The sequence below is a fragment of the Manis pentadactyla genome, chromosome 3 (genome assembly GCF_030020395.1).
Source record: "Manis pentadactyla isolate mManPen7 chromosome 3, mManPen7.hap1, whole genome shotgun sequence".
In the NCBI taxonomy this organism is placed as follows: domain Eukaryota; kingdom Metazoa; phylum Chordata; class Mammalia; order Pholidota; family Manidae; genus Manis; species Manis pentadactyla.
The window spans coordinates 200,310,930-200,337,816 of record NC_080021.1 but is presented as its reverse complement, the minus strand read 5'-3'; the positions used below and the strand labels follow the sequence as shown (position 1 = coordinate 200,337,816).

Below are 26,887 nucleotides of genomic sequence, written 5' to 3'. Positions count from 1 at the left end.
GCATGTAAATGCATATGTAGTGGATTTTTTACCACTCAGTAACTTCATAATATATGACAACTCGTCAGTACACTATTTCTGCTCTGTCATTTTTTTCTAATGGGGGGGGGGAGCGGAATGCAATACTGTGGGTATAAAAGATCTTTTTTATAAGGACTCTTATGAAAAAAATGTTTGAGAATGCAGTTGTAGTCCTATAATGACTGTAATCAAGATCATCCTACAAGGACATGAAGGTAGATTCACTCTCCTGGAGAGTTTCTGATCTTATTAAGAAAATTATGACTGGGAGGAATAGTATTAAGATATTGTAGCAGAAGACTCTCCTAGAGAGATATTTTGAACATATTTCAGTTCTACAGTGAGTGTAATGAAGATGACATGAGAGTCGAAATCATTTTGCTAAAGCAGTATGTGTCTAGAAACACACAATAATGTAATTAAATGCTGTTATAATTGTTTGTGTTGTGAAAATAAGAGGCCACGAAAGCAGAAAAATGTAGCACTACAACAGAAAAAGGAAACACTTTTGAAAAATAAACACTTAACACATAAAAATTTTAAATGGTATCTAATAAATTCTCATGTCAAATCTTTTAACTAAACATAGAAAAATTTTAAATGACAACTAATAAATCTTCATGTCAAATCTTTTAACAAAATCCACAAATAGATTATAAAAAGCGATCATAAATGTCTTGTGTATAAAGTTTCTTAAGGAAAAGTTTAAATTTCTACATTATTCTATTTAATCAAAACCTTGAGGAATTTTAGTTACTGTTGTGGAACAGTCGATTCATTTTGAAAATAATTCAGTTCCAAAAATAATATCACAATTAAGTTTTGGCATCGCAGCATTCCAGCAATCTCTAGTCATCCACAAACGTTAGTCGTCCAGGCCCTTCATTCTTCATCCATCTCCTATATCTCTTCCACCTTGGATCATTTGCTAATTTTTTCTTGAGTTCTTCTTCTTGTTCTTGTTTGTAAACCTGTAAGTATAAATAATACTGACTTTAAAATCCAAAGGGAAACATCTGTCATTAGCTTTATGGCATATTGACGTTTTTCAAATATAACCTTAGATAAAAGTTTCCAATGAGTGTACTGGTTTGTCTTCTGATGATCATGCATCCAAAAATACTAAACAATTAAGCATTTTAACATTCAGTGTTAAATAAAAAAGAACTTGTACAAAACTAGTAATTTTTTGTCACCAATTTCTGTAACCTGGGAATACGGTCTTTCCTCATTAAAATCATATATAAACTGAATTCAAAAGGTTTAAACATTTCTTCTCTATAACTAATGCCCAATATTAAAGAATCACACTTTTTTTTTAACATGGTACTCTGTAAATTTAACTGATGACTGTCAGTATTTGTTGATCTTAAGGAACAAAATGACCTCGTGTGTATCTGTCACCAAATTGAACTTACATCTATTTCTATTGTCAAAGATAATTATTGGCTTTTCAAAATAGCTTATTTAAGTTCCTAAAGAACAGGTTAAGAACAAAGGACATCTCCATTTCTGTAACTGTTAGTGGATGCCAGTTGAAGGTAAACGAACAAGTTTTACCAGTTTTACAGCCACATTAAGTTTTAGGAAGTAATGAATAAGATAACCTCATATAAAAATGTGATAATTCAGGAGGGGCGGACGATGGCGGCGTGAGTAGAGCAGCGGAAATCTCCTCCCAAAACAACATATATCTATGAAAATATAACAAAGACAACCCTTCCTAGAATAAAGACCAGAGGACACAGGACAATATCCAGACCACATCCGCACCTGAGAGAACCCAGCGCCTCGCGAAGGGGGTAAGATACAAGCCCCGGCCCCGCGGGAGCCGAGCGCCCCTCCCCCCAGCTCCCGGCGGGAGAAGAGCAGGCAGAGCGGGAGGGAGACGGAGCCCAGGGCTGCCGAACACCCAGCCCCAGCCATCCGGGCCAGAGTGCAGGGCCCTCGATACTGGGAAAACAGGGCAGCAAGAACAGTGAGCAGGCACTGGAGGCTGGGCGACAGAGGACATAAGAAAAGCGCGCGACCATTTTTTTTTTTTTTTTTTTGCTTTTTTGCTGCTTTGTTTTGGCGAGCGCTTTTTGGAAGTCTTAAAGGGACAGGGACCCCAATACTAGGGAAACAGGGCAGAAAGACCGGTGAGCAGAGGCCTGAGGCTGGCACCGGAGAATAAAGAAAAACGAACGACCACCTTTTTTTTTAATTAAAAAAATTTTTTTTTTTTTAATTAAAAAAATTTTTTTTCTTGTTTTTTTTTGTGGTCGTTGTTTTGTTTTGGCGGGTGCTTTTTGGAAGTCTTAAAGGGGCAGGGCGGGTCACTTAATCCAGAGGTAGGGAATCCGGGATCTCTGGGCACCCTAACCCCTGGGCTGCAGGGAGCAGGGAGGCCCCTTACGGAGATAAATAGCCTCCCAGCAGCTCCTGCTCCAACGCGACTCCACCACTTTGGAGTAGCTGCCCGAGCCAGGCCACGCCCACGGCAACAGCGGAGATTAACTCCATACCAGCCGGGCAGGAAGCAGAAACCCTGTCTGCGCGCAGCTGCCCAGCACAAGCCACTAGAGGCCGCTGTTCTCCCAGGAGAGGAGGGCCACAAACCAACAAGAAGGGAAGTCCTTCCAGCCGTCACTCGTCCCAGTTCTGCAGAATATTCCTATCACCATGAAAAGGCAAAGCTACAGGCAGACAAAGATCACAGAGACAACACCAGAGAAGGAGACAGACCTAACCAGTCTTCCTGAAAAAGAATTCAAAATAAGAATCATAAACATGCTGACAGAGATGCAGAGAAATACGCAAGAGAGATGGGATGAAGTCCGGAAGGAGATCACAGATGCCAGAAAGGAGATCGCAGAAATGAAACAAACTCTGGAAGGGTTTATAAGCAGAATGGATAGAATGCAAGAGGCCATTGATGGAATTGAAATCAGAGAACAGGAACGCATAGAAGCTGACATAGAGAGAGACAAAAGGATCTCCAGGAATGAAACAATATTAAGAGAACTGTGTGACCAATCCAAAAGGAACAATATCCGTATTATAGGGGTCCCAGAAGAAGAAGAGAGAGGCAAAGAGATGGAAAGTATCTTAGAAGAAATAATTGCTGAAAACTTCCCCACACTGGGGGAGGAAGTAATCAAACAGACCACGGAAATACACAGAACCCCCAACAGAAAGGATCCAAGAAGGGCAACACCAAGACACATAATAATTAAAATGGCAAAGATCAAGGACAAGGAAAGAGTGTTAAAGGCAGCTAGAGAGAAAAAGGTCACCTATAAAGGGAAACCCATCAGGCTAACGTCAGATTTCTCAAAAGAAACCCTACAGGCCAGAAGAGAATGGCATGATATATTTAATACAATGAAACAGAAGGGCCTTGAACCAAGGATACTGTATCCAGCACGACTATCATTCAATTATGACGGTGGGATTAAACAATTCCCAGACAAACAAAAGCTGAGGGAATTTGCTTTCCACAAACCACCTCTACAGAACATCTTACATGGACTGCTCTAGATGGGAGCACTCCTAGAAGGAGCACAGCACAAAACACCCAACATATGAAGAATCGAGGAGGAGGAACAAGAAGGGAGAGAAGAAAAGAATCTCCAGACAGTGTATATAACAGCTCAATAAGCGAGCTAAGTTAGGCAGTAAGATACTAAAGAGGCTAACCTTGAACCTTTGGTAACCACGAATTTAAAGCCTGCAATGGCAATAAGTACATATCTTTCAATAGTCACCCTAAATGTTAATGGGTTGAATGCACCAATCAAAAGACACAGAGTAACAGAATGGATAAAAAAGCAAGACCCATCTATATGCTGCTTACAAGAAACTCACCTCAAACCCAAAGACATGTACAGACTAAAAGTCAAGGGATGGAAAAACATATTTCAAGCAAACAACAGTGAGAAGAAAGCAGGGGTTGCAGTACTAATATCAGACAAAATAGACTTCAAAACAAAGAAAGTAACAAGAGATAAAGAAGGACACTACATAATGATAAAGGGCTCAGTCAAACAAGAGGATATAACCATTCTAAATATATATGCACCCAACACAGGAGCACCAGCATATGTGAAACAAATACTAACAGAACTAAAGGGGGATATAGACTGCAATGCATTCATTCTAGGAGACTTCAACACACCACTCACCCCAAAGGATAGATCCACTGGGCAGAAAATAAGTAAGGACACGGAAGCACTGAACAACACAGTAGAGCAGATGGACCTAATAGACATCTATAGAACTCTACATCCAAAAGCAGCGGGATATACATTCTTCTCAAGTGCACATGGAACATTCTCCAGAATAGACCACATACTAGGCCACAAAAAGAGCCTCAGAAAATTCCAAAAGATTGAAATCCTACCAACCAACTTTTCAGACCACAAAGGCATAAAACTAGAAATAAACTGTACAAAGAAAGCAAAGAGGCTCACAAACACATGGAGGCTTAACAACACGCTCCTAAATAATCAATGGATCAATGACCAAATCAAAATGGAGATCCAGCAATATATGGAAACAAATGACAACAACACTAAGCCGCAACTTCTGTGGGACACAGCAAAAGCAGTCTTAAGAGGAAAGTATATAGCAATCCAAGCATATTTAAAAAAGGAAGAGCAATCCCAAATGAATGGTCTAATGTCACAATTATCGAAATTGGAAAAAGAAGAACAGATGAGGCCTAAGGTCAGCAGAAGGAGGGACATAATAAAGATCAGAGAAGAAATAAATAAAATTGAGAAGAATAAAACAATAGCAAAAATCAATGAAACCAAGAGCTGGTTTTTCGAGAAAATAAACAAAATAGATAAGCCTCTAGCCAGACTTATTAAGAAGAAAAGAGAGTCAACACAAATCAACAGTATCAGAAACGAGAAAGGAAAAATCACGATGGACCCCACGGAAATGCAAAGAATTATTGGAGAATACTATGAAAACCTATATGCTAACAAGCTGGGAAACCTAGGAGAAATGGACAACTTCCTAGAAAAATATAACCTTCCAAGACTGACCCAGGAAGAAACAGAAAATCTAAACAGACCAATTACCAGCAACGAAATTGAAGAGGTAATCAAAAAACTACCAAAGAACAAAACCCCCGGGCCAGATGGATTTACCTCGGAATTTTATCAGACATACAGGGAAGACATAATACCCATTCTCTTTAAAGTTTTCCAAAAAATAGAGGAGGAGGGGATACTCCCAAACTCATTCTATGAAGCTAATATCACCCTAATACCAAAACCAGGCAAAGACCCCACCAAAAAAGAAAACTACAGACCAATATCCCTGATGAACGTAGATGCAAAAATACTCAACAAAATATTAGCAAACCGAATTCAAAAATACATCAAAAGGATCATACACCATGACCAAGTGGGATTCATTCCAGGGATGCAAGGATGGTACAACATTCGAAAGTCCATCAACATCATCCACCACATCAACAAAAAGAAAGACAAAAACCACATGATCATCTCCATAGATGCTGAAAAAGCATTTGACAAAGTTCAACATCCATTCATGTTAAAAACTCTCAGCAAAATGGGAATAGAGGGCAAGTACCTCAACATAATAAAGGCCATCTATGATAAACCCACAGCCAACATTATATTGAACAGCGAGAAGCTGAAAGCATTTCCTCTGAGATCGGGAACTAGACAGGGATGCCCACTCTCTCCACTGTTATTTAACATAGTACTGGAGGTCCTAGCCACGGCAATCAGACAAAACAAAGAAATACAAGGAATCCAGATTGGTAAAGAAGAAGTTAAACTGTCACTATTTGCAGATGACATGATACTGTACATAAAAAACCCTAAAGACTCCACCCCAAAACTACTAGAACTGATATCAGAATACAGCAAAGTTGCAGGATACAAAATCAACACACAGAAATCTGTGGCTTTCCTATATACTAACAATGAACCAACAGAAAGAGAAATCAGGAAAACAACTCCATTCACAATTGCATCAAAAAAAATAAAATACCTAGGAATAAACCTAACCAAAGAAGTGAAAGACTTATACTCTGAAAACTACAAGTCACTCTTAAGAGAAATTAAAGGGGACACTAACAGATGGAAACTCATCCCATGCTCGTGGCTAGGAAGAATTAATATCATCAAAATGGCCATCCTGCCCAAAGCAATATACAGATTTGATGCAATCCCTATGAAACTACCAGCAACATTCTTCAATGAACTGGAACAAATAATTCAAAAATTCATATGGAAACACCAAAGACCCCGAATAGCCAAAGCAATCCTGAGAAAGAAGAATAAAGTAGGGGGGATCTCACTCCCCAACTTCAAGCTCTACTATAAAGCCATAGTAATCAAGACAATTTGGTACTGGCACAAGAGCAGAGCCACAGACCAATGGAACAGACTAGACAATCCAGACATTAACCCAGACATATATGGTCAATTAATATTTGATAAAGGAGCCATGGACATACAATGGGGAAATGACAGTCTCTTCAACAGGTGGTGCTGGCAAAACTGGACAGCTACATGTAGGAGAATGAAACTGGACCATTGTCTAACCCCATATACAAAAGTAAACTCAAAATGGATCAAAGACCTGAATGTAAGCCATGAAACCATTAAACTCTTGGAAGAAAACATAGGCACAAACCTCTTAGACATAAACATGAGTGACCTCTTCTTGAACATATCTCCCCGGGCAAGGAAAACAACAGCAAAAATGAGTAAGTGGGACTATATTAAGCTGAAAAGCTTCTGTACAGCAAAAGACACCATCAATAGAACAAGAAGGATCCCTACAGTATGGGAGAATATATTTGAAAATGACACATCCGATAAAGGCTTGACGTCCAGAATATATAAGGAGCTCTCACGCCTCAACAAACAAAAAACAAATAACCCAATTAAAAAATGGGCAGAGGAACTGAAGAGACAGTTCTCCAAAAAAGAAATACAGATGGCCAACAGACACATGAAAAGATGCTCCACATCGCTAATTATCAGAGAAATGCAAATTAAAACTACAATGAGGTATCACCTCACACCAGTAAGGATGGCTGCCATCCAAAAGACAAACAACAACAAATGTTGGCGAGGCTGTGGAGAAAGGGGAACCCTCCTACACTGCTGGTGGGAATGTAAGTTAGTTCAACCATTGTGGAAAGCAGTATGGAGGTACATCAAAATGCGCAAAACAGACTTACCATTTGACCCAGGAATTCCACTCCTAGGAATTTACCCTAAGAACGCAGCAATCAAGTTTGAGAAAGACAGATGCACCCCTATGTTTATTGCAGCACTATTTACAATAGCCAAGAATTGGAAGCAACCTAAATGTCCATCAATAGATGAATGGATAAAGAAGATGTGGTACATATACACAATGGAATACTACTCAGCCATAAGAAAAGGGCAAATCCAATCATTTGCAGCAACATGGATGGAGCTGGAGGGTATTATGCTCAGTGAAACAAGCCAAGCGGAGAAAGAGAAATACCAAATGATTTCACTTATCTGTGGAATATAAGAACAAAGGAAAAACTGAAGGAACAAAACAGCAGCAGAATCACAGAACTCAAGAATGGACTAACAGGTACCAAAGGGAAAGGGACTGGGGAGGATGGGTGGGTAGGGAGGGATAAGGGGGGGAGAAGTAAGGGGGTATTAAGATTAACATGCATGGGGGGGTAGGAGAAAAGGGAGGGCTGTACAACACAGAGAAGGCAAGTAGTGATTCTACAACATTTTGCTATGCTGATGGACAGTGACTGTAAAGGGGTTTATACCAGGGAGACCTGGTATAGGGGAGAGCCTAGTAAACATAATATTCGTCATGTAAGTGTAGATTAGTGATAGCCAAAAAAAAAAAAAAAAAAAAGGGCAGTTCCTGTGTGGTAACCTCCAACGAGTTCTACACAAGGGTATAAAGGGCATATAAAAGTGTAGGCAAAGGGTCTGTTTGTGTTTATACAGAGGATCAAAGCCTAATTGGGCTACCCCGAAAATGAACTAAGATACGATATGAAAAAGAACTTCCAACATCTGCACTCTCTGGAAGACTCATGCCAGAAAATGGTCATCAAAAAACCCCAACAAAGATCCACGCACTGCTACAGCTGTAGATGCACTCATCCCACCAGTTCCTGGACTTGCCATGGGAATGAGGAAGGAGATATCTAAGCTGGCCTGTGCATACAGTAAAACAACAAAATTGGACTGGATCTATACTGTTGGAACTCAACCAAGAATTTGGAGAAGTGCAAATTGTAGCGCTCCAAAGTCTTACAACTACAAACTATTTACTGTTAAAAGAACATATGGCATGTGAACAGTCCCCAGGAATGGGTTGTTTTAATTTGTCTGATTTCTCTCAGACTGTTCAAGTTCAATTGGACAATATCCACCATATCATAGATAAGTTTTCACAAATGCCTAAGGTGCCTAACTGGTTTTCTTGGTTTCACTGCAGATGGCTGGTAATTACAGATATGCTTTGGTTATGTAACTATACTCCTATTATGTTAATGTGTGTGTGCAATTTAAGTAGTAGCTTAAAACCTATACATGCTGAAGTTACTCTACAAGAAGATATATCAAAGAAATAATCAATCTTCCCATGTTTTCTTCCGCCTGCTACTTCTATAGCTTTTCTTCTTCCTTCCTAATTACAACCCTTAAATAGAATTCATGCCTCATATCAAATTTACCGAGTATCATAATTCTTCCAAGTGGTAAAGATACCTCAAGACAAATGCTGGGCATAGAAGCCACAGGGCATAAATATGCAAAGAAGTAAAAAGCTAACTTTTTCAAACAATAAGGCTTCTCTCTCACTTACCAACTTCACATTTCCCTGTATGGCCCCGGAAGATGACTGGTTAGCCAGAGACGGGTAAGATTCCTCAAGGGAGGAACAACCTAAGACAGGCACAGTCGCAGGGGGGCCATCAGGTGAGAAATTGGGGATCAACAGAGGTGAGGCTTAGAACCTCACCCCCCCGTTCTGAGAGAAATCTTCTGCATACGTGGATGTTTTATTGCCCTGGTCTAGCTTGGATTAACACATAGTCTACAGGCACACACCTGATCATCTACATGTGCTCTCTTACAACACTAAACTATGTTTTCTACCTTTATCTTGTATCTACCTACCACTTCAGCATTTTATTAAAAATAATAATAATAAAGAGAGAAATGTGGTATCCACATATAAATCAAGTATAAAAACCAAATGAGTATTCATATTTGAACTGACTGTGTATAGTTCATAATGCATGAGCAAAACCGAAAGTTTCTGTGATGACTGCCCTTGTACTGTGCACTATGTAACTTATTCATTATGTAAGAATTTGTTCTACATGTAAAAACTTGTTTGTTATGCCTCAGAAGATTGGAGACTGACAAAAATTAGGCTTGGGGTGGAATAATGAATGTGCATTGAGCATTGACTCCCCTATACAGAATTTTATCGTCGTTAACAACCATTTGATCAATAAATATGAGAGATGCCCTCACAAAAAAAAAAAAAAAAAAAAAAAAAAAAAAAAAAAAAGAAGGACAGACTTCCAATGGTAAAATAAATTAGTAACCGGGATGTAATGTATAGCATAAGGAATATAGTCAAGATACTGTAACAGCTTGGTAGGGTGATAGCTGGAACCTAGAATTATGTATATAAATGTTCTACCACTGTGTTGTACACTTGAAACTCATGTAATGTAATACTGTGTGTCAACTACCCTTCAATAAAAAATAATTATTTAAAAAAAAAAAAAATGTGATAATTCAGCCCATTTTGTAGTCTATGAAAGATACAGTTTGGTGGACTGGGCTGCTTAACCTACTTAGAAAACTTTTCAAATAATTTAGGAGCTAGACAGTATGTTTACCTTCCATTTTATGTTATTTATAAGCAGGCTGAATATGTCTACTTGCCAAAACATTCTGGCAATTCATAGTAAGTTGTTACTTAAAAATATCCAGAATGAAATTTTACTTTCAGCAAAATCTATTTAGGACACCATATATAAAAAGGAATATCTATAAAACTGAAAAAATAACTACATCTTAGATTTAAGGTTTCACTCTGCTTTATTCTTTTATTTAACACATTAATTAGCCAATTAATTTTACCCAAAGCCTTAATATCAAGATGAAATTAATAGTTCCTTTAGGAACTGATCACCGCCAAGTAATTGTTATAGCTGACAATTGTAGAATATATTTAGTCTACATTTCTTAAATGTTATTATTTATTGCCCAAAGTTAAGAGGCATTTATTAAAATACACAAAGCTTACAGGCATTACAGGAAGCCAATTTAATGTTAAAGTAAAAGTAACCTCTCATATATGTTAGTTATTATGCAGAAGTTTCTGTGCTATTTTGAAATGAAGTTATTTCAGTAATACTTCCTCCTCTTCCTCCTCTCTCGTTTTTTTAATCTCAATGGCTAAGTTGACATGACTGAAAAATTTGGGGTAGGCCTTAGTGCAATTAACAGAAAGTCGTTGTGACTTGCAAACATAAAAATCATCCCATTGCAGCTTAACACAATAACTTAGACCATTTAAAAAATTTTCAGCATCAATCACTTAAAAGTATTTAAAAGTCATCTTTTGAAAAGATAAATTACAGTTTAAAAACCCACTGTCTCACTGCCAAATACAGTCATACTTTCAATAACAATTAGATCTTCATTCATTATTTAACTCCTGCATTTCAGTTTTGAGTGCACTTTTGTGCTCCCTTATCATACACCTAGTTAAAATGGGTAAGGAAAATGGCAGTAAAAACACAGAACAGTAATTACTCACCTCATAATTCTCCTTTATCCAGAGCTCCCGTTTAAGAAATGTTTCTTTCTGATGATCTTCTAGACTATCAAACTGAGACTTTGACATCTTCATAGATTTACGTATGATATATAGTCTTTCTTCTTCCCCATATTCCTTGCCTTTGATGTTAAAGTTATAGATCCACCGGCAATACCAGACTATGTATGAGCACAGGTGAAAAGGAGCTAGGAGAATTTGAAACAAAAGAAGATCACGTATCTGGGGTTTCTGATAGCCCCCCTTTATATCTATTTTACTTTTTATAATGTTCTTTATGATGTTCTCCTCCTCATCACGAATTTCCTCTTTGGACTTTTTGTTTCTACCCTTCTCTTTGGCTTTTCTGAGCAACCCCTGCTGCCTGGCAATCTCCATGGCTTGGATCCGGTACTTGGGGACCGTGGCTAGGTAGCTGATTGCCTTGTCGTAGCTATTCCACCAGCTGAAAAACTAGAATATTTAACAAAGAAAAATGGGTCATTTCTATTACCAAAATTTATCTTGGTGAATACCATCGCCCCTCCAAAACCCATTCTGATTAAAAATAGGGACCTCAATCATTTTATTCTTTAAGTAAAAGATACAGTTGGATAATGTCCATGTAAATATGGGATCTCAAGGCTGGGTAAGTCAGGTAAACCATGAGCTCAGACAAAAAGCTCTTAATTCAAGCAGTAGATACCCAAGATCAAAGAATAGAATAGGTCAGTGGACTTGCACCACACATATGATTTAACATCTTTACTCTTTGGCTCTTCACTAGGTATCTCTACAGTTGACCCTTAAATAATGCAGGGGTTAAGGGTACTGATCCCCCTACACAGTTGGAAATCCATATATAACTTCTGACTCCCCCAAAACTTAACTATAATAGCCTACTGTTGGCTGGAAGACTTACTGATATGATAACAAGTAGCTGATTAACACATATTTTGTATGTTATATGTATTATATAATGTATTCTTACAATATAGTAAACTAAGCTAGAGAAAAGAAAATGTTTTCAAATTGTCATAAACCTCCAAAAATATTTTCAATATATTTATTGAAAAAAATCTCTGTGTAAATTGGACCTGCATAGTTCAAATCCATATTGTTCAAGGGATAACTGTATTAAGAAATCTCTCTCTCTCTCTCTCTCCCTTTTTAGACTCTAATTTACTTACTAGAGGAACAGTTATGTGGCAAAACTAGCTGGTGAGGAACTTGTTTACAAAAAAAAAAAATCACAGGATATAGACTCAGGCAATTATATTCATGCCTCTGTTTTGACATAATCATCAATACACACCTGAAACACTGAAATAGCACACACACTGACCAAAATCACGACTCTGACATCCACTTTCGGAGCTAAGCGCCTGCTGTAGTAGTGATAGTAATGGCTATAGTACTCTTCCGGGTGATCCAGCATGTAGTCATAATCTTTTCGTGTTTCTTCATCCTGTAAAATAATGAGATATGGAATTTCATAGGGCACTTCATCAAATAGCCTTAGTTTATAATCTTTTAAATCAAATCTAGAATTTTATAATTATCTAAGATTAATCTGAGTAAAAGAACTGAATATGTCAAAAATCAAAAAATTTCCCATCCCTGTTCACACATAAATCTGTTTCCAGAACTTTAATGTTAGCTACAAAGCATAATAAAAATATCTCCCCAAATTCTTGAGTATTGTTAGTTCTCCTAGAAAAATAGAAACACTTTAATAACAATTAACCATGCCGTTTCAGTCAGTGTTGTGGTGCTAATAAGGATGTCGTCATGTTCCTGTATGTAAGAGCACGTTGACACCTACTCTCAATAACAGCTGATAGAAAAAAAAATGTTTCTCTGTTATATATATTCATTATCATTTTCAAGCCTTGTGTTGAAAGTTTTCCATTGAAAGCAGTCATTAAGACAACAAAAGCACACAAAGCCAGTCTACAAAACTGAATTATGCTCACCTCAAAGGAAACTCAATCAGTATGATGGTCAAAGTCTAGCTTTGTGTCTTTGGGTGAATCTTTAGCTTCTCTGAGCCTCACTCTCCTTCATTTGTAAAATAGAGATAATAATACCTGCTCTAATTTTACAGGGTTGTTCTGAGTATCGGATGACATACATTATACAAAAACATGTCACAAATACACAGTACTTTACTATTAAACACACTGTCACTGCTCAATTCATAAATAAGGTAACAGATCTTAAACATGTTGAAAAAACTGTAACATTATGAAATGCTCTGAATGCTCACATATTCTTAAATTTCTTAAAACGTTTCTTAAAACTTTCTCTAATTTTAATCAATTTCTAACAGAGACAAATGCCGATCTTTCATTGAGCTACATAGGTTGAAGAGCTACTATGTCTTTTTTTTTAATCGCACAGGAAACCTATTTTGTCTTGTGTTCAAAATATGTTAGACTAAAACCACAACCAATTATTCTCTGTAACTGAGAATAACAGAAACCATTACAAAAACAAACATCTTTTTCACCTAGAAAATTTCTTTCTGGGATTGAGTCAACATGAAAACTATGGTGAATTAATTCAACATTCATACAGTTGCAGGTTTTTAAAAGACATTTCAAAATTCCTACCTAGTGCTTTGCTACTGCAGCGGAGCTGGGATCTGCTCAGGGCCTCCTCCTGAGTCTGCAATATGCAGTTTTTTTTATTTAAAACAAGTTTGCTAAAGATAAAATCTTCCTTGAACCTATTAAAATTATTATATATTTTCTATTAAGAATTCTAAATTTGAGTGAGCACATTCTCAGTTAACAATTCTTACATCCATTATATTAAAAATATTTTTCACCTCTGACTAGCATTTTAAATCAGAAACTAGTATTAGATAAAAATAGACAATTGACCCTTAACAACATGGATTTGTACTTATATACAGATTTTTTTTATATACAGGTCCACTTATATACATATTTTTTTCAGTAAATATACTGCAATATTTTTTGGCGAATTGTGACAATTTGAAAAAACATTTTCTTTTCTCTAGCTTACTTTATTATAGAAACACAGTATGTAATACATATTACATGCAAAATATGTATTTATCAACTGTTTGTTATTCATTAGTCTTCCAGTCAACAGTAGGCTTATTATAGTTAAGTTTTGGGGGAGCCAAAACAAAAGTTATATATGGACATTCAACCATGCAGAGCGGTTGGCACTGCTAACCCTGCATTGTTCAAGGGTCAGCTCTTTTTAAGATCTATTATTCTATGGCACTGTATACAAAGCTGATACAAGAATTGTCTGTTATAAAACAAGGGCTGAGCTCAGGCTGGTATTTTTTTTTAATTCACTCCTTGTATGTCCATTTCTTTCAAAAACAGATTTTCTTGTGACAGTTGCCACATCTCAAGTGTCAGTCCATTATTCCTTCTATAAGGCATTATAATTCTAGAGCTTCTAACTGAAAGATGGCAAAACTTTATAGGTCATACAGATAGCGCTCAAGACTGAAATCCACATCTCTTGTATCTAATTTTGAGTACTTCGGATACCTTTTCTCACCTTTTTGGAGTTTCTATTCTCACTCCATTGTTTGCTTTTTGGGCTAATTTTATAGGAATGCTCTGCTTTTGGCCTGATATCCTTGACCTTTAACTCAGCCTCCCAATCTTGGCAGATGCCTTTTGAAATGTATTTCTGCAAACATGATTCTTTTCCTTGCTCCAAGTAGATCTGAAACTAACTGCACACTGAGACAGACTCCTATAGACCTCCAGCACAGTATCTATACAGAGTCCTTTGCCCAGCCGACCATATTCCTCCAGATTGAAGTATACAGCAAGATCTTTGAGTGTCACTGAAATCTGCTTTGTGACTGTTTACATCCAACAGCTAGCCTCTCCCTTTGTTCTCTTATCCATAGAAATGCAGATATCCCTCTTCAAGCATTTCACTGAGATCATCCCCCAGGGACACCATCTTCTCACTGGTCCCTAGATTTGTGATTTCATCAAGTCCTGAGCTCTCCTAACAGGATGATCAACTAAATCTTCAGCAATCTACAACTCCAAAATCTATACCTGGTGTCTGGCTTCTCTACTGCAAAGGGTCTGTGGGGTCTATTCCGGACCCTCTAATGAGTCCTGGCACTACCTAATTCCTGCAAAATGTTTCAGGGTCAAGTCTGATTTCTCTTAGGATGGTTTTCTTTTCCTTGGAGTTACCAGAAATTTATGATCCTGTTTTGGTCATGATTAGAGACAGGAAGGCTGGCCACCTCATTCTGACAGCATTTAATAAACCAGAGTCTTTACTCTTGGGATTATAGCTTTCTCTCCAAAATGAAAATGATTTTACGCTGAGGCAAGCAAAATACACTTTAAAAGATGTTCAACAACTTTTTTTTAAGGCTGGAAGTCTACGTCAAAATCCTACTCTTCAGTAACCTACAAAGTTTAGAATCAACCTAATAAGAACACAAGGACACCAGGAATATTAGCAAAATAGAAAAGACAGAGATTGGGACCCAATCAGACAGCTATAGGTACAGTCTTATTTTAATTCTATACACTTACTTTTTCTCCCACCCATTCTGAACTAAATAGTCCCACAACTTCTTGGGTTTTTTACCTCCAGTGCCCCCCGTCACCCCCGTGGCTAATAGGGTAAGTTAAAATTTCCTTGGCATGCAACAAGGCCTCCATAATTGGCCAATCTTACGTAGCAACACTTCATTCTCCCCTCTTTTGCCCATAGCATACATTCAGATAATAATTTATAGAATTTGGTGTGTTCTTCCAGTACAGTATGCTCTTTCATACCTATGCCTTTGAACATTTCATTCTCCCTACCTCAAATGCCCATCACTTTCTTCCAACCTCATGAGCTCCCATTTATCTTTTAGGACACAAACATTACTGCTCAGACAGTTAGACCAGTCTTATTACATATAGTACCTATTTATTATAGCACTTATCACATAATAATCATCAGTTTTTTCTTTCCCTTGCATGGGAAGTTCCAGAAGACAGGTAGGGTGACTCCTTAATTTCTGTATATCCAAGGCCTAGCACAGTGCCTGGCATTCAGTAAATGTCATTTAAAAAATGAATGTGACTTTGTAAAGCTCTCCCTCACTAAAAATATCCCTCTAGCCACACAGGTCACTATCTCACCAGGAAGGCTGGATGGGTGATTTTGTGACCAAAACTTCAGCTTAGGAGAAATGATTGCCTGATTTCATACCTTATTAAATATGCTTCTGTGGCTAAAATAGCTTAAACCTTAAAACAGTTTAATATCTTACCTTTCAATAAGGTAGTAGTTTTTCTTTCAGCAATTTTGTGGATCTTAAGGTCCCAGGGTCAGGAGATTCCAACTTCTTTCCAAAACCAAAACCTTTACACTTGTTTCTTCCTTCTCTCTGGCCTGAGCCTTGACAAGCAGGGCAATAAGCTCCTTGTTTCTAATCTCTACAGGAAAAAATGGCGTTTCTGCTGCTGTTCACTCCACTCCCAATCCTCTTGGGCATATGCAGGAGGACTGGAACATAACCACCAATATCTAGATCAAAAGTGAACAAGAGGAAACCCACAAGCAAAGAAAGACTGAATCCTTCCTTCTCTTATGAAAATGATCATCTCCCCCCTCCCCAGAGGCAAAAATATATTACATTCTTGCCCTTGAAAAAAATAATCGTTTGATCTCAATAAACATAAATTGCAACAATTAGTATTGCAGCCATTTTTACATTAAAAATGTTCTATTACATAGAAAGTAGAAACCATTTTGGGATGGTAAAGACAAGGAATGAACAGTACATGAAAACAGTGTTTGCTCATTCATAAAAATATATGATTAGCCCATTTTTAAAAAGAAATACACACAGATTATCCTTTAAAAATATATCTGTTCCCTAAATTTTTTTCTAAGCCATTACATTCTACTAAAGAGGAAGAAAACTAATTGCTATCAGTATAATCTCTTTCCTTGTTCCCTGCCAACCAGTCACTAGTGTCTTATCTTCTCTTCTCAGTCCACATGGTCTCAGCTCCTCCCATGATTTGCAGTTCACCTGTATACTAGCGACACTCATATCTGTTCTTCCTGCAGCCTCCTGATTTCAAATATCTCCTGAGCATTTCCTAAGTTTAACAGAAACATCTCAAATTTAACATGCTCAAAACCCCAATCTGTGACTCTATGTGTCAGATAATAGTATAGTATCACCATCCACTTGGATACCTGAGTTTTTAGAAGTTTAATTATTTTCAATTTAGTAAATCATCATGCAGGGCATTAAGTACTGTGTTGAACTCAGAGGATAAAAAGACAAATAAGATAAGGTCCTGAATTCTAGAACTCTCCCATCTAGAAGAAGAATCTAGCAAGCAAGAAAAACATAATTTGATTGACTAAGGAATAAAGGGCTAACTCTGCCTGAGACCACAGGTAACAAGATCCACAGAAGAGATAAAATGAGTGCTAGATCTTGAAAAGCAAGTAAGATGTAGTAAAACGTTCCATGCAAAGGGAACAAGTGTTAAGGTACAGAAGCATTGGTGAATATAATGAATGCTGTGAAGCTTGAGCACTGGGGACATTTCGGAAGAAAGAAGCAGTAAATGTGGCCAGGAAGATGAGTTTGGTTAAGAACTGCAGAGGATCCTATATGCCGTGCTATGGTGTTAGGGTGTTACTGTCTATGCTATTCAAAAATGAACTGTTTTAAAGTATGAGAACAATACATTGAGAAGGAGTTTGTCTTTGAAAAGATAGCTCTGATAGCAGTACAAAGAATGGAATGAGGGAGAAACATATTTTAGTAAGTAAGGAGTAAAACAAATGAGACTGACTAAAAGGGTGGAGGATTCAATCATGTTGAGCATTATAGTGAAGTTTTATTGTGTGGATCATGTTACTCTAACAATGAGCAGAGGAAGAGGATGGCAAGTTTGGAAAAAATGCAAGGGAAAATTGTGGGAGACTTGGAAATGGGGAGAAAAAATTATTGGGTATCTTTCAATCCCTGGAACCCAGGGATTATCTACTCCTATAAGAGTGGTACACCTTTGTTTCCTTTGAAAAGTCTATTTTAACTTTGAGGAGACAGAAGTAACTTGTAGTAAACTGGAAGTAATGCAAATAATTGTTGTTTACAGAAAGTCACATTGTGTCCAGTGGAGTGCAACTGATTACTGCCTTGTCAGATTGGCCAGTTTTACAGGCATTTCAGTGTTTCTTGTCTGACTATACATGTGTGGCCCTTATTCTCTTTAGAACCATTTTTAATATCTTATTAGTTCCCTCATTAATTAATGAGTTAAGTTAAATATGACACATGTTCATTTTGGATTTCTATGAGTCATGGTTATGTTTTCTTTTAAAACAAGCTTTAACAAAGATAAACAAGATTGTTTTCATACATGTTTAATTTTTAGTATCTGTGCTACAGCTGAGAGACAACTGAAAATTGAACCTAGAGAAGACACAGATTTTAGAGTTGCCAAGGATGTAGTTGAGTTTCATCAGGAAGAACTGAGGAAATGAAAAGAGTTCTTCCCAAAAGCAGAACACTAAGGAAAGGCAATGTTTAAAGTATAAGCAGAGGAACAGCCTATATAAAGTTGGAAAAGCAATGGCTAGAAAGATAGGAGAAAAGGGAGATAATTACATTAAGGGAGTCAACGGAGAACAGTTTAAAGAACTACAGTCAACACACCAAATGCCACAAACAGTACCAGGAAGCCCAAGTGCAGAGCAGCCCTCAGATCTGACACCCAGAGCATCGCTGTTCACTGTGAGAACGGTTAGACCATGTGTGCTGACGCACACGCCAGCCTGCCACAGCTTGAAAGAAAGGGAGATGAGGAGGCGAAGCCAGACAATAAAAAAAGAAAAATGTGATTGCAGCTTTAAAATAATCAATATTAAGCAAAAAGAATGTGAAATAAACCAACTAAGAGATACTCACATTACCAAAGAGGAATGATGAGATTCCAGAAGAAGATGGTAGAAATGAAATGTGTTCAGTCAAGAATACCTTCTTCCCTTCCCCAACCCATCCTCAATATTGTTCCCAGAATTTTCTTCCCGAAACAAACATCAGATTGTGTAATTTCTCCACTTTAAGATCTTTAGTTACCATTCAATACATAAAGTTCAAATGCCTGAAGACAGCTTAAAGGGTCGTTTACCATCTGATCCCAAACTATGTTCCAGTGTCCTGAAACATTCTCCCTACAAGGCACTTGACAGGTAACCTAGAAGTAAGAAGGAGATGCCTCAAGTCTGTGAAAAATGCACTAAGGGTCTTTGTGCTGTGAATAGCTCAGAATGCTCCACTTACCCTGACAAATCTGCACCAGCTAAATGAAAGTGTTACGTGCCCAGTTTCTGGCCAGAATTATATGAACTCAGCAGCTTCTACGTTAATCAAGAGCTCTGATTGGTTGCTGATAACATCATGTGCCAGGTGGTCACAGCATCAGAATTAACCACATCTGGTATATAATCAACCTTGCCTTTAAACAGGGAGTAACAGGTGAAATTAAGGGCTCGATAAAAATGAAACAACACTTATGGATTATTCACAGGAGCAGCACCGTGGCGGTTAAGGCCCCCACCTGGGCCCCCAAAACACTAGCAAACCCAGGTGAGGCCACTAAGCCCTTCCATGTGATCCCTGGAGTTGTGCCGATCAGAGTGGGCATGTAAAATGAAAACTGCCATAAACTTACTTAGTTTGGCTGTTTATCAGCATCATAACTAACAGACATGTATATCATTTCTATTATTTTTATGAATACCCAATTATTATGAATGGCTGATTAAAATCTGGATTGATGCTGGGAAAAGAACAGAGTAATACTAAGATGTGCAGTTAACTTTTTTGCCACCAAAACAAAGTCCTGGGAGAAATATAATAAAATTGCTTCATGGAGAAAATACTCACTGCTGTAATACCTCACTACTCTACATCTCATGTCTGGAACAAGTCTTGCATGCTCATGACTCTATGTTTTGTTGATCAAGTTGTCCCTCCACCAGAAATGTCCCTTCACTGTCAATCTTGGTGACTGTTCTAGATCCAGATGAAAGAGTACATTCTTCTCAATCCCCAAAGAAGAAATAACTGTCTCCTCTCAGTGCTGCAATATAATCTACACATATTTTTATTATATAACATAAATAAATAATAACCAAACAGTAAGTACCTGTCTCCTTGTTATGCTAAAAGCTTAAAGACAGGAACTGTGCCTTTTTCCTTATTATGGTGTCCTCCCCAGCACCTATGTCAGTGCTAGTGAGAGAAAGGGTTGGATAAAAGAATATATTGAGGAAGAACAATAAACAGTAACAACTGGGCAGGGAGTTCAAAATCCCCCTTTTTGCCAAATTCTTCCTAAGTACTCAAGCCCTGGCATATCAATCAGACCAATAAAAAGAAACTGCATACTGGCACAAGAACAGACCCACAGACCAGTGGAACAGAATAGAGACTCCAGACATTAACTCAAACATATATGGTCAATTAATATATGATAAAGGAGCCATGGACATACAATGGGGAAATGACAGTCTCTTCAACAGATGGTGCTGGCAAAACTGGACAGCTACATGTAAGAGAATGAAACTGGATCACTGTCTAACCCCATACACAAAAGTAAATTTGAAATGGATCAAAGACCTGAATGTAAGATGAAACCATAAAACTCTTAGAAAAAAACATAGGCAAAAATTTCTTGGATATAAACATGAGTGACTTCTTCATGAACATATCTCCCCTGGCAAGGGAAACAAAAGCAAAAATGAACAAGTGGGACTATATCAAGCTGAAAAGCTTCTGTACAGCAAAGGACACCATCAATAGAACAAAAAGGCATCCTACAGTATGGGAGAATATATTCATAAATGACAGATCCGATAAAGGGTTGATATCCAAAATATATAAAGAGCTCATGCACCTCAATAAACAAAAAGCAAACAATCCAATTAAGAAATGGGCAGAGGAGCTGAACAGACAGTTCTCCAAAGAAGAAATTCAGATGGCCAACAGACACATGAAAAGATGCTCCACATTGCTAGTCATCAGAGAAATGCAAATTAAAACCACAATGAGATATCACCTCACACCAGTAAGGGTCGCCATCAAAAGACAAACAACAACAAATGTTGGTGAGGTTGTGGAGAAAGGGGAACCCTCCTACACTGCTGGTGGGAATGTTAATTAGTTCAACCATTGTGGAAAGCAGTATGGAGGTTCCTCAAAAAGCTCAAAATAGAAATACCATTTGACCGAGGAATTCCACCTCTAGGAATTTACCCTAAGAATGCAGCAGCCCAGTTTGAAAATGCACCCCTATGTTTATCGCAGCACTATTTACAATAGCCAAGAAATGGAAGCAACCTAGGTGTCCATCAGTAGATGAATGGATAAAGAAGATGAAACACATATATGCAATGGAATATTATTCAGCCATAAGAAGAAAACAAATCCTACCCTTTGCAACACCATGGATGGAGCTAGAGGGTATTATGCTCAGTGAAATAAGCCAGGCGGAAAAAGACAAGTATCAAATGATTTCACTCATCTGTGGAGTATAAGAACAAAGAAAAAAGTGAAGGAACAAAACAGCAGCAGAATCACAGAACCCAAGAAAGGACTAACAGTTACCAAAGGGAAAGGGACTGGGGAGGATGGGTGGGAAGGGAGGGATAAGGGGGGGGAAGAAAGGGAGCATTACGATTAGCATGTATAATGTCGAGGGAGGCACCGGGAGGGCTGTGCAACAGAGAAGGCAAGTAGTGATTCTACCGCATCTTACTACACTGATGGACAGTGACTGTAATGGGGGTTATGGGGGCACTTGGTGAAGGGGGGAGCCTAGTAAACATAATGTTCCTCATGTAATTGTAGATTAATGATACCAAAAAAAAAAAAAAAAAAAAGGAAACTGCAGTGTTCTCGTGACTTCTCTGGCATGACAAGGCAGAGTAGAAGGCAGTCTCTACACATCCCTGAGCTTATCAGACAACTTTCATGCCAGTTAATACTTCCAAGACCTTTTCTATGTTTCTTATGATATTGTAAAATGCTGTCAAATTCTACTTTTCTCATGTTCTACTATAGTTATTGCTAAGTGCATCCTTTCCACCCGTTCCTTCATCTTCTATACCATCTTTCTTATTTCATCTGTTTCATTCAGTCCTTACTATATTCAAGAATGACTTACGTTCTCACTTAAAAACCCTCAGAACATGTCTCCTTAAAAACAAGTGCAGTTTTTCTCTCACGCAGAAATTTTTCATTCATTCCATCCAATCTACCCTTCATCTAGCACTCTTTACAGCTACAATTAATTTGAGATAAAATGCCAAGGTAGGTTTCACATAACCATGTCCAAATGTCAGAAATCCACTTTCAAACTCTACTCCATCTGAATCTCTCTCCAGATAAGAGTTTTTATTTAACAAACGTTCATTAGCTGATGTGCCAGACACTGTGCTAGGTGCCACAGATATACATACCAAAAAGGAGGAGCATGGTTTAGTGGAGGGGAGAAAGGCTACTCAATATCTACAGTGCAGTGTGATTAAGTGCTATATCCACATAAAAAGATCCAATGTTGACACAGTGAGTGACAGTCCACTTACTTAACTTACAAAGTCCATGAATCCCCTGAGTCCCTAGTAGGCAAATACACTAAATACTATCTCATGTTCTTAACCTGTATTATGAAACAAATGGTTTGAAGTCCTGTTAAGATCTGGTATAAGTTATTTGAGAATATGAACTAAGCATGACTTGGTGGAGGCATCTGACCAATGCCTTTGCCTTCCATTATTAAACATCCTCCTTCTGCTAATTTTCCTCAATCTCTCTATGCACCAGGTAGAATCTCTGTTGCTAAAATAACAATGACCAAGTATGATACCTCCTTGTCTCACCAACTGTATTTAAATCACATCAGTGTTGTTAAACCATCACCTAAAAAAACTCTCTCTCAAAGAGGCATTTATTTGACCAAAACAACATCAAAATCATAAATGCACTATATCTTACATAAATATAGCCCCCTTGGTTATTAGAATTTGGTGGAACACCACTGCAAGATTATAAGGAGGATATAGTATAGCTTCTTATATCACATATGTTAAAAATATTAAGAGACTTGAACAGACTAATAATAAAAGAAACTAAGGTCATCAAAAAATTATGGGGGGAGAAAAAAGGCTCCTGGCTCCGTAAATTTACAATTATTTTAAATTTCAAGAAAGAAACAATTTGTTAGACACACTATTCCAGAAATGGAATCTGCTTGTACATTCTACAAAGCAAACATAAAATCAAACTTCCTCCACCATATGCCACCAATAACTGGACATGGCTGTGAAGGAGGACATAGTCTTCCCGACTCCCTTCCTCCTTTTTGGCTGGCTCCCTAGCTAAGTACACCTCTCACAGAATCTACCATTATTCTTCGTGGTGAAAATACAGTATATAACAAAAATAACAAACAGAAATGAAATGTGGTTCCAGGTCTGCAGTTGCTGCCTCTATGAGATAATATGTGGAATTCCACATGGCTCTTATCCCTCACAAGCCCTCTTTCTGGCCTGTGGATATAATCCAAGCAAAACAGTGGTTACATGCCCATTGCCTTATGGGGATAATTTGGAAGGCTTGAAGTCATCCAAATCGAATAACCCCATTAGATTTTTGTGTTACCCAGAAATTATATCTGTCAGCTTTGCATTATGATAGAAATAAAATCAGACTACCCTGTTTGGTTTTAACAACTTCTTCCACACACAGCAAGTCAAAGTTATTTTTCTTATTCCAGCAGAGGGCATCTACAATGAAGTTTTTTTTTTTTTTAAGTTTCTGGAGATTTTCCACTTAGAAGTAGAATTTATGCCCATCTCTAAATTTAAAGTGGGAGTTTTCATAGAGCTTAGCTAGGTCTGATTTTCAAGGGTCCAAACTCTCCCCTGACATCCCTTTTCTCTCACAGATTATTTCCACTCTCTTGCAGCAATACTGAGTGGGGTTGGGGAAGCTACAGAACACTCCCACCTCCATCAGTACAACTCCAATTCTAGTTTCCTGTTTGGAGGCATGTGTAGCAACAACAAACCTGTCAGAATCAAGATTTAAAATGTTACTTTCTCCAAACATACTAGTTTTTAACTGCCCCAAAGTTCCTTGTTCTTGAGGGGACAAAATATTTTATCTTTTTATTAGCTGACAAATTTGAGGGGTAGATACCTTTAGAGGTAACCGCTACAGATTTGCCAGATCAGCCTCCATTAGTCTTCAAGAAAATGATAATATTTAGAGTTCTGGGGTTCCTCTCAGCGAGAATGTCTGCATTGTCTCTATTTCTTGGCATTTGTTTAACTAACATCCTCACTCACCATTAGCATGCCAAACCTACCCAACTCCAATCCCAGCAGAAGGCAACAGCTGCCAGTGTTTCTGCTGCCCGCTCTTCTGCAAGTTTTCCATCTCCCCAGTGCCTCCTTATGCGCCATTAGGGCTTTGGAGGACCAGCAGCAGAAACACTGGCTGCTTGTCTGGAACACTCTCTCTCCTTTCGACTTCAGATGCTGGGCTGCCCTGGATGGAGAAGTTATTTCCTATTTTCTGAAGTCTTATACTAAATAATAAGCAACTAAATTCTCTGGCTTCAGCATTTTCCCAGCCCCCCAACCCATTCCTCCATTAACTGCTAATAAAAATTTCCATCTCACCAATCAATGCTAGCAAGAATTTAGAGAACCAGGCATGCTCATTTTATGACTCCATGTTACTTAAACTGCTCTGGAAAGCACGACTGAAGAGCCTTTAACTTCTTGACTCAGTATTTTCAGCTCTGGAAAGCTGAGCTGGAAAACTAATGCATGGTTAAATTATAGTGTACTCACTCAAAGTAGTTATCAAAAGCAGACTATATAGCAACATGGAAAACTTAACCTCAAAACAAAACAAAAAGGCTGGAAAGAAGTACAACTACCAATTGCTGTTACATTAACACGATGGGGCCCATGAAGCAGTAATACTTCCATCAACTATGATTTATACTTTGTGATGTCTTATATGGTTTGATTTGTGCAGTAGTAGAAATAAACAGGACCAGGCTAAATCTCCTCATCCCTGCAGGACTCATTAAAAGGTCTGTCCAATGATCACACAACATTCACAAAACATTCCCTACTAGAAATTCTCTGAATCTTGACCCTCAAGTCATTAAGCACCTACTTACAGGTGGTGTGTCACACTTCTCATTTAATCCTTACAATAATTCCTTGAGGAGTTTATTTTCATGGCCTTAATTTTGCATAGGATGAAACAGCTACTCTGATATATTAAGTCACTTTCCAAGGTCATAGAGGGGTGTCGGAGCCAAGAGTCAAACATCCGGTCTTCTGACTGGATGGCTGTTCATTGTTCGTAGTGTTTTTCTAGATCCTTAAAACCCGAGCTAAATGTCGCAATTAATTCCATCCCCAGAAACCAAGTTTCTGTCATGTAAAATTGGCGCGATTACATTGTTATTCAATACTGGAGACCTTTCCTGTGTTCCACCACAGACCCTGGTAATAATAATCACCCTTCCTTCCGAATGTGCGCTGCACGTTATTAAAATGCTTTCCCTAAATCTTAAGATGTCCAAAGCTTTGCAAAGACTATGACAAAAAGGACGTGGCTGGCTGTTCCCCAAGGCCCGAGCGGGTTCCCACCTTTGTCAATGGGCCATGTGGGCTTTTTCACAGGGCCACGTCGGGAAGCGCGAGCATCGTAAGGGCAGTGGTGGTGGCCACGCCGGGCGTGGGCGTCACAGAAAACCTGGCTGCACGAGCCAGGGGGCCAAAGGCTACTCGCCGCTGGCTTCCTCGGACGGGTCCCCGCAGCCCATCCGCGTCCTCGGGCCTCACCTTGAGAGTCTCGTAGGCGGTCGCCACCAGCAGGAAGGCTTCCTCGGCGCTCTGCAGCGTGCGTCCAGCACCCTCATCGCCGGGCTCGGGGCGGTAGCGGTCGGGGTGGTAGCGCCGGGCCAGCTGGCGGTAGGCCCGCGCGATCTCCGCCTTGCTGGCCGTGCGGCTCACGCCCAGCACCGCGTAGCAGTCCTGCGTGCCGCAGTAGAGCCCCTCCACCAAGGCCCCCGCAGGCCGCGCCAGCAGTAAGGCTAGCAGCAGGGGCGCCGGCAGCATCAGCCAGCGTCGGCCGGCAGCCCCGGCTCCCCCGCGCCGGGCGAGCGGCGCTGCCATCCCGGCCCCGGCCGCCGCTCCGCCAGCCCAGCCACTCTCTGGCTCTCGGCAGCTCGCCCAGCTCGGACGCCCGGGGCCAGCTCCACGTCACAAGCGGCGCCTCGGCGCAGGCGCACAAGGCGCGGCGGCACCACCCACTTCCTTCGCCACCGTTGCTAGGGGAGAAGGACGCCTCCGCCTCCGGGCTGCTTCCGGTTCGTCAGGGAGCATCTTCCTGGTCCCAGCGGCGGGAGGATTTGTTCTTAGCGGCACCTGCAGGGCGTCGCTGAGTCTAGGGCTCAACTAACCAAAGTGTTCAGAGACCTTTAGCGTCCACAGCGCCCTTCACATGTGATCTTTTCGGCACCGGCGCCGTAACTTCACCTGCTCACCTGCTACGATTAGTAGCCTGGCTTTCTTGCTGTCTGGTCACTAGCGTTAAGGTGTCTGCTCAAGATTTTAAAGCCTGTCCCCAGCCCTGGACAACTTCCTCTCACTAACCTCAGACTGCATTTGCAAAAGGAAAATGAACTTGGAGACTCTAGGCGTGGTCGGCCTATTCGGGACCCTTGAAGTTCACGACCATCTGGTTCAGAGTTCCCCAGCCTCCACACTAGTGACATTTTAGAGTGGATGGGTATTTGCCTTGTAGGGCCTGTCCTATGCATTGTAAGATGTTAAGCAGCATCCACAGTAGTACTACCCAGGTGTGGCAGCCAAAAATGTCTCCAAATATTGCCAAATGTCTTCTGGAGGTAGTATTACCAGAAAAAATACAGGTTGCTCAGTTAAACTGAATTTC

The 26,887-nt window shown here is 39.1% G+C and overlaps 1 protein-coding gene across 2 annotated transcripts; it reads right to left on the bottom strand.

Moving 5' to 3' along the window:
* Positions 1 to 554: 554 nt before the first annotated feature.
* DNAJC25 (DnaJ heat shock protein family (Hsp40) member C25) lies at positions 555 to 26,199 on the bottom strand. 2 transcript variants are annotated; one of them, XM_036915662.2, is made up of 4 exons: positions 25,774 to 26,198; positions 12,161 to 12,313; positions 10,849 to 11,319; positions 555 to 992 (listed from the first exon to the last, which is right to left on the bottom strand). In XM_036915662.2, exons 1-4 carry the CDS (start codon positions 26,104 to 26,106, stop codon positions 870 to 872), a joined length of 1,080 nt encoding a protein of 359 aa, XP_036771557.2. In that variant the 5' UTR covers positions 26,107 to 26,198; the 3' UTR covers positions 555 to 869. The 2 variants fall into 2 exon arrangements, with proteins under 2 accessions (XP_036771557.2, XP_036771558.2); XM_036915663.2 differs by lacking the exon at positions 12,161 to 12,313 and having other exon boundaries at positions 25,774 to 26,199.
* Between the last annotated feature and the right edge of the window lie 688 nt (positions 26,200 to 26,887).